The sequence below is a fragment of the Plectropomus leopardus genome, chromosome 11 (genome assembly GCF_008729295.1).
Source record: "Plectropomus leopardus isolate mb chromosome 11, YSFRI_Pleo_2.0, whole genome shotgun sequence".
Lineage (NCBI taxonomy): Eukaryota > Metazoa > Chordata > Actinopteri > Perciformes > Serranidae > Plectropomus > Plectropomus leopardus.
Window position 1 is genome coordinate 27,385,768 of NC_056473.1, and position 8,377 is coordinate 27,394,144.

Here is an 8,377-nt window from a genome sequence, read left to right on the forward strand (position 1 = left end):
TGGGAGGTTAGTACAACTGCAATATACATTGCCTTTAAACTATAGATGATGTGCCACAAACCAAGCACACAGCATCATAGGTTACGATCAGCTTTCACAGTGAATGGTGCCATAATCGACCCATGCTTAAGTAAATTAAGAATGTTTAAGAACTTACGTAATGCGGTTTGTATGAAAAGAAAGCAGCTGAATGATCCATATACATGTCAAACAAAAATTTTTCCATCAACAGAATAATGATGATTTTATACTTTTGTATCCTACATATAGAAAAGTGGAAGTATGTGCTACGGTGCACTACATGGTGAAAAAAAGTCTCTGACCACTGTTTTGCCTGACAGAACTGCTTTTTCATTTATAATTTAAGTCAAAGGACCCCAACACAAAAAATAGCTAAATGTATAACCTGCCCATTTTGTGATATATGATGCTGGAGGACATATATTTAAGATTTATTTATTGACACTCAGGATGGTATATCATACTATAAAGTTATTACATAAAACTTTGTGAAATGATTTACTGCACAACACATTCACGCGGTAATAAATCTTCATCCAGAACCTCATTTGAGACATTTTAAAGGAGGACTACAAAAGCTGATAGTCCTCACAATAGATCTATGTAAACAGAAAAAAAACACAGCAAAAAAAGAGAGAGGTGAAGGGAGAGACACAGCCATAAAGTCAGCGGGAGGAAACGTCATATATTCAGTGTGCTAACTGACCTTTCCATGCTCATGCCCCCTGTAATAGCATTAACGCGGCAGCTACAACCATGGCCATCAATTATCTGACCAACCTTGCCTGCACCACCTTAACTAATAGTTATCCCCCCTTCCCCCCCCCCCCCCCCCCCCCCCCCCCACACCCCCCCCCCAGCTCTTCCTCCTCCTCTTCTTTCTTCCTCTCCTCACTTTAAAGCACTGAATCTAATTGGAATAGAATCGGTACATGAGCTGTAATTGGCATGTTTTAGAAATGCCTTTCTTGTCTATCTGGCATGTTTCCTCTCCAAACGCCAATGTTCACAACTTTTCTTTTTTTTCATTCATTCTTGTTTTTCATCTGTTATTCCGCCCTTTCAAAGTCATTCTTTGATGCATAAAAGAAACTGTGAGATATGTATTTTTTTCAATCATTCCCTTTGTTGCTACCACAATGGTCTTTCTCCAAAATACTGCAGGGCAAAGAAGGTCAGTCCTCATGTTTCTTTAATTCAAAGTCATAACTCCTCACTTTACACACAATATGTGTCTAATGTGGATTTTTTTTCCCCCAAATGGTGGTTTTGACGATGGCATTAGTCCTGATTAGTCCCAGCACTCCTCATTATTTTGTTAACAAAATTGAAGTAGTCAACATTATGGCAAATCCATGCTGGCATGAGACACAAGGTGTAACCCATTTGCAACATAAAATGAAAATGTGCACACGTTTGTCAGTGATGTATACTATGCACATAAAAGCATTAAAGGAGCTGTGTGTAGGATTTAGTGGCATTTAGCAGTAGCTCTTTATACACAGAGATTGTGCCATAGTAATGGTAAAAGTCCCTTCTTTATGCCTCTTTTGCATTTTTGCACAGAACCAAACAGCTGCATCATCCCGCTCCACTGTGTACGTTATACACTGCACCCCAGCGTCCTGCAATGAGGCGTGACAGGTGTGACATGTGACAGTGTTGGTCTCTTGTGTAACATATATGCGTTGGCAGCACTTTCTTATCAATAGCAAAGGCATAACATGTCAATCGCAATCATTTACCTCCTCTGTTATATGGCGGCTGATCGTGTCCTCAACTCGGAGGGTAAGGAGCTCATTATTTTCAGACATTTACGGCCAGTCTTCTTCTTTGAATTAGACGCTAATTGCTAACAGCTGCTCTTTAAACCTCCCGCGGTGTGGTCACCAGCATAAGACATAATCAAAATGTCACACCTCCTTATAGTTACGTCTTTCTGGCTTTTACACAGACCTAATTTCTGCACTGTCACTGCGTCTATTCCTGACTCAGAGGCGAGAAAACTCTGCCGTTCTTAATGTGATCGTAGCAAATCAGCGTGATATTCCCACCTTGAACAGGCAGTGTAAAAGACGCTAGAGAGGACTGCAGATGTCAGCCCGCTTAAACTTTTCTCATGTGCCAAGCTTAAACTAGGATTCCTTCAGGAGGATCTTAACCAGGAGCCGAAGTATCCGCAGAGGTCCCTTCCTTTCCAAAACAAATAGACAAGCTGCTCAAAACCGGCAAATAGAATTCAGCATTTTTTTCTTGACGTTTGGCTCATCGTGGAGGGGCTGCTAACTTTCATGGCTGACACGAAAACGTCAAACCAAACACTGGCTCTCTGGAGCCAGTGTTTAGTTTGTGTGTTTCCGGCAACTGCCGAAATCTGGGGGGGTGTAACATGGCAGACTCTGTGGATGAGGACCTTATATGTAGATATAAACTGCTATTTTCAGGTAATTATACACTAAAGAAAACATACTTATTTTATTCTATTTCTGTCAATTCAGAAGTTGAAATCCTACACACTTGACCTTTAAACTGCACACAATATAATACAAAAGCAGCTTGGGGCTGGAAAGCATTTCCTGGAACAATTTGGTCTACTGAAGGTTAAAAAAGAGTGTTATATTTCTTCTGTATCATGTTCAGGCACATATGTCCATGTTGTTTCAGTTTTCTAAAATGTAAGAGGAAATTGTTCTTGACTCATGTCATGAATGCAGCAGGAAGAGAAATGTAACATTCTGTACTACTTTATTTAAAAGTATCCAAGAGATAATACTGAGCATTATCATTTATTTATTGTGATATTTTATTCATTTTCATATATGTTAGCAAGAATAAGGGGCTCACGTACAATAAGACGAATGCATTAGTCCTCATGCTCTACTTTAGTAAACTGCACCTTGCATCCATTTAAAGCAGCTTCAGTATCACTTCATCCTCTTTATGGTCCAATGTGGACATGAAGCATCAATTTTTCAATACAATCTTTAGTGGAATGATAAATTCCGGTCATGTCCAATTTATTTCATGAATTGGAATTAAAATGGGAATTGACAGCAGCACGTTTATTATTGTCTGCATGTTATTTTTTCCGTCTTCCTAAAGACCGCAACCCCAATAGCAAAATATATATGTGACAGGGGAGAGGACACGGAGAGGGAGAGAATGTGGTCATTAACCAAAGGCAGAGAGGGAGACTCCTTCTCCTGCATTCAAATGACGCTTAATCCAACACTATCAACACTCCTCTCGTCCCTCCTACTCCTTCCCCCCTACTCCTCATCCCTCTCTTTCTCTTGCCTTTTCTATGCCATTCCACTGAGGAGGCTACTATGCAGTGTGTTCCCTCATCTGTCTCCCTCATCCTTCCTCTCTATCCCTATTTATCTCATTCCACTCTTCCTTCTATAGGCTCCTTTCCCCTATTTCACCAAGGACGTGGATATATCTCCTACCCGGCCCCATCCCTCTCCCCCCACTCTCTCGGTAAGTCTCTTTTCCTCTATCTCTCAGTCTTTCTCTCTCATCTTTCTTTGAGATAACTGTGTGCAAGCTCTTTCATCTTTCTCCTCCCTGAAGAGAAGACTGCCCAGCAGACACAGAGAAGCAGAGTCAGCATTTCAGTCCTCTATGATGTCACGGACCCCCCGACCCAACCCCCCCCCCCCACCTCCAAAGTCCTCACACACACACACACACATACACACACAATAAATCCTCTACAACTGACAAAATAAGAAAAGCAGATGCAACAAACAACTCTGTTTGTCCTTTATGGTAATAAGGCATGAGGGAGCACTCACCAAACTGTGCCTTACAAGAGGTGAGGAATAGCAGCAAGCTGCATCTCCACTGGAAAACACTGGCGCACTGCTGCGCTCACGAGACAGAGAGACGGAGAGACAGAGCACAAAACCACTCTGGAGTTGGAGCAGAAAGTCTGACCTCTTGTCTCTGTATGATACATTGGAACGGGAGGCTTTCCATGTTAACGACAGGTTGGGAGAGCAAGAGAGAGGGGAGGATCGACACAGGTAAAGTGATCCAGAGTGTGAGAGTAAAGACAGACGGTGAGGGACGGCACACGTGAGAAACAGAAAGGGAGAGAGTAAGAGAGGAGAAGATAGTTACAGTGAGGGGAGGGAGAGGGAGGGATACGGGAGGAGGGGAGGTTGAATGTGTTAATACACAGGAACACTGCATCAAACCAATGCACTGCTCTGAGGCTGGCTGAGCAGCTGAGAGGAGTGCGTCAGCAGTACATTCACGTTCCCACTGAAGGACAAAGGGAGGGGGCAGAGCGAGCATCTTAGCTGCCTGCAACACCGACACGGAGGGGGGGAATCGAGAAAAGAGAGAGATTGGAGAATAAACAAGAAGAGGAGATGTGGATTAGAATGCTGCTCCTGCTGCTTCTGTGACGGTGGGCTGCCTGTTTGAGTGCTCGCGTGCCTCCTCCTCTCCATCTCTCTCTCTCACACACTCTCTCCTTCGCGCACTCTATCTTTCACTTGCTCTTGATCTGTCACTGGTTCTCTCTCCTTCTCTCTCTTTCTGTCTCTCTTTCCCTCTCTCTCTCCCTCTCTGTTCTACTCTGGCTACTGCAGTAGTCCACCAGCCAGCCGCAAGTCTGACAGCCACACACATGGCTAACTGCCACAACTTACTACCTCAGCCCTGGAGAAAAACTAACAAATAAGCAAGCAGAGGAACACTGCAGGAGACAGCCCAGGGGACAGACAGCGAGTGGAGAAAAGAATCCTCAATACCTGTCTCTGTTTTTGGATACAGATACGAAGCTCTTTTCCACACACATCCTCCCAGCGTCATCCTCTCTCTTTTCTCTCATTGCAGAAGAGGACAAGAGTGCTCTCTCTCTCTTCCGACAGCCTTTTGCGAAGCTCCAACAGTGCAGCGCATCCCCTTCTCCACCCCCCACCCAGCGCCACCATCTCTCCCACCACCACCCCCCCCACCCCCCCACCCAGTCATCCCCCTCCTCCCCCCAGGAGGAATAGACGGATTACTGCTAACTGTGCACACGGCAGCCTGCAGCTGCTCTGACCAGGGCCAGCCCAACGTTGGGAGGAAGCAAAAGGAACACAGAGGAGGAGAGGAGAGGGGGATGACTGTGCCGGGAGTTCTTTAGCCTTTTTCTGTCTCTCAGTCTCTGTCACAACGGGGCTAATCAGCGACCGACTAGCCCTTGGCAAAGTCACAGTGAGGGAGGTCTCTCCACCAAACAGCCGACCAGCCGACGAGCCAACACATGCATCAGGAGCCGACAGAACTGGGGATTTTTATTTATTTCAGTTGGTCACTTCTTCTCTCCTCCTCTGTCGTGTTTTACTGCGTTATGGATCATTGTGATTTATCCACAGTGGAGCTGCATGCTGGAGTCTGCAGCCTGGCAGGGGGGCAGTTAGTGGGGGCAGAAGGGATCCAGGCACCTGCCAAGCCTTCATGGCCTTACCTCTGCCTGTGAGTGCTTTTCATGCTGCTTTCAGTCTTTAATACCAGGAGCCATTTTGTACCCTTGGCTAATAGAGGGCCACCTCACTTTTTCAGAGAGGGAAAACAAGAAAACATCACTTTGCTGTCTTTCCATGGAAGGAAATTATAAATGAACATGATGCATGACTGTTGCTTTTAACATTTGGAAAGAGGCAAAAAGGACCACTTCCAAACTAATGAGGTACGTCACTGATAGTGTTATTCAACCTTTTTTTCTGACAATGCTGCACTGCTTTTCCTCTGCTACTTCTCTTGTATTAATTTCTCTCACTCTGTCTCCGTCTCTGTCCCTTCTTTTTCCCTACTCTCCCTCACACACACATCAATTTTGGTGTAGCATCTCCCTGCACTGTCGATGGAACTTGGGAGCCTTGAGTTGCTCCAGCCAGGCTAGGGTGGTCTGTCCTCTGGTGTGTGCCGTCTCCCCCCACCATGCAGAATAATGAGCCCTCCACACCATGAGTCCTCTGGGCCAGGTTAGTGTGCAGCCTACCTGGAACGCAGCCCTGCTCGCCGTGCTCTCTCTCATGGTACCTGCTCTCAGTATGTGCCAGTCCACAGGCCCTGCGTTGGGCTCGGCTAACCCACAGAACTGTCCAGGTGCGTGCTCTTGCACTAACCAGCTCAGCAAGGTGGTGTGTACCCGCCGAGGTCTTGTAAGGGTTCCACCGAACATCCCGGCCAATACCAGGTACCTAAATCTGATGGAAAACAGCATAGAGACCATACAGGCGGATACGTTCAGGCACCTGCATCACCTGGAGGTGCTGCAGTTGGGCAGAAATGCTATCAGACAGATTGAAGTGGGGGCCTTCAATGGCCTGACCAGCCTCAATACCCTGGAGCTGTTCGACAACAGACTGACAGTCATTCCCAGTGGGGCTTTTGAGTACCTGTCAAAGTTGAGAGAGTTATGGCTTAGAAACAATCCCATCGAGAGCATCCCATCTTATGCCTTCAACCGTGTCCCCTCCCTCATGAGACTGGACTTGGGAGAACTGAGGAAGTTGGAGTACATTTCTGATGGGGCGTTTGAGGGCCTTCAGAACCTCAAGTATCTCAACTTGGGGATGTGCAACCTGAGGGAGTTTCCTCATCTTTCACCACTAGTGGGACTGGAGGAGTTAGAGATATCAGAGAATGTTTTTCCTGAACTGAAGCCTTGGGCCTTCCGTGGGCTTAAAAATCTACGCAAACTGTGGATTATGAACTCTGCCATCACCACCATTGAGAGGAATGCTTTTGATGACATCACAGCCTTGGTGGAGCTGAATTTAGCCCATAATAACCTTTCGTCTCTCCCCCATAACCTCTTCACCCCTCTACAGTACCTGGTGGAGCTACACCTGCACCACAACCCTTGGCGATGTGACTGTGATGTAGTGTGGCTCTCTTGGTGGCTCAGAGAATACATTCCCACAAATTCCACCTGCTGCGGACGCTGCCACACCCCGGTCCATATGAGAGGACGATACCTGGTGGAAGTTGATCAGACCACCTTTCAGTGTTCGGCACCATTCATACTCGACGCTCCCAGAGATCTGAACATCTCGGCCGCGAGGGTGGCAGAACTGAAGTGTCGCACGGCTGCTATGAGCTCAGTCCGATGGCTTCTCCCCAATGGGACTGTGTTGACCCATGGCTCGGCTCATCCGCGGATATCTGTCCTCAACGACGGGACGCTCAACTTCTCCAATGTTCTGCCGTCAGACACAGGGGTCTACACCTGCATGGTGAGCAACATGGCGGGAAATTCCAATGCCTCGGCCTATCTTAACGTCAGCAATGCTGAACTCAACACATCTAATCTGTCCTATTTCACCACTGTAACAGTGGAAGTTTTGGAGCCCACAGTGGAGGAGACACCTAAACCCAAGCCTACGATCCCTGCCTCACCCTCTGTCTTTCAGCCCGTCTTCATCTCTACACCCACTGTGCTGTTTCAAAGCACTCAGACTCCAAGGCAGGTGTCAATCCCCACTGCCAGAGTCCCCAGTGGGCCAGCCGCCAGCCTGGATGAGGTGATGAAAACCACCAAAATCATCATTGGCTGTTTTGTTGCTGTCACCTTGCTGGCAGCCGCCATGTTAATAGCATTCTATAAGTTGCGTAAGCGGCATCAACAGAGGAGCACGGTGGCAGCAGCCAGGACCATAGAAATCATACAGATGGAGGAAGAAGTTCCTCCTGTTCCACCACCCACCTCCGGATCTAGTGGCTCTGATGACACAGGGTTGGTACTGCCTACGTTAGTGGAACACAACAGCAACACCTTTAAGCCTGGATACGTGTCCTCCTCCTCCTCATCCCGCCAAGGGGGCTACGGAGCCCACTGGACCCAGAACAACTCTCTTCATCGCTCAGTCAGACAGCATCACAGCCACATCAGCACCATTGCTGATCCCTACGTCATTAAGACTTCTCACGGCAAGGAGAAGGTTCAAGAGACCCAGATCTGAGTAATGCTCCCTCTGGATCTATCTCTGACTCTGCCCCAACCTCTCCTCTCCACCTATCTGCTCACCAGTCCATGCAATAGAATGCACAAAGAACAAAACGGTAACTTTCTTTTGTACAGAAGTGCAAATCAGAGACAGTTTTTTGTTTCTTGTACATGCCTATACATAAGTATATAAATATGAAAAAAATATAAATATATATAAATGAAACTACCGTCAGGCAGTGGTGAGACATGCAAATTATATTAGAAAAGAAAGTAAATTGAAACTATTTTCTAATAACTGGTGACTTCTATTTAAAAAAGACAAAGATACTGAATTGCTTTTGTGATTGACAATAGAAGGTGGTACTGTCTACTGTAGGAAAAGAGGCATTTAGTTTGTTT

At 46.3% G+C, this 8,377-nt stretch overlaps 1 protein-coding gene across 1 annotated transcript; it reads left to right on the forward strand.

Annotated features, from left to right (window-relative positions):
* Positions 1 to 5,075: 5,075 nt before the first annotated feature.
* Positions 5,076 to 8,103, forward strand: lrrc4.2 (leucine rich repeat containing 4.2). Its single transcript, XM_042496437.1, has 2 exons — positions 5,076 to 5,713; positions 5,870 to 8,103. Exon 2 carries the CDS (start codon positions 5,991 to 5,993, stop codon positions 7,989 to 7,991), a length of 2,001 nt encoding a protein of 666 aa, XP_042352371.1. The 5' UTR covers positions 5,076 to 5,713; positions 5,870 to 5,990; the 3' UTR covers positions 7,992 to 8,103.
* Positions 8,104 to 8,377: the final 274 nt, after the last annotated feature.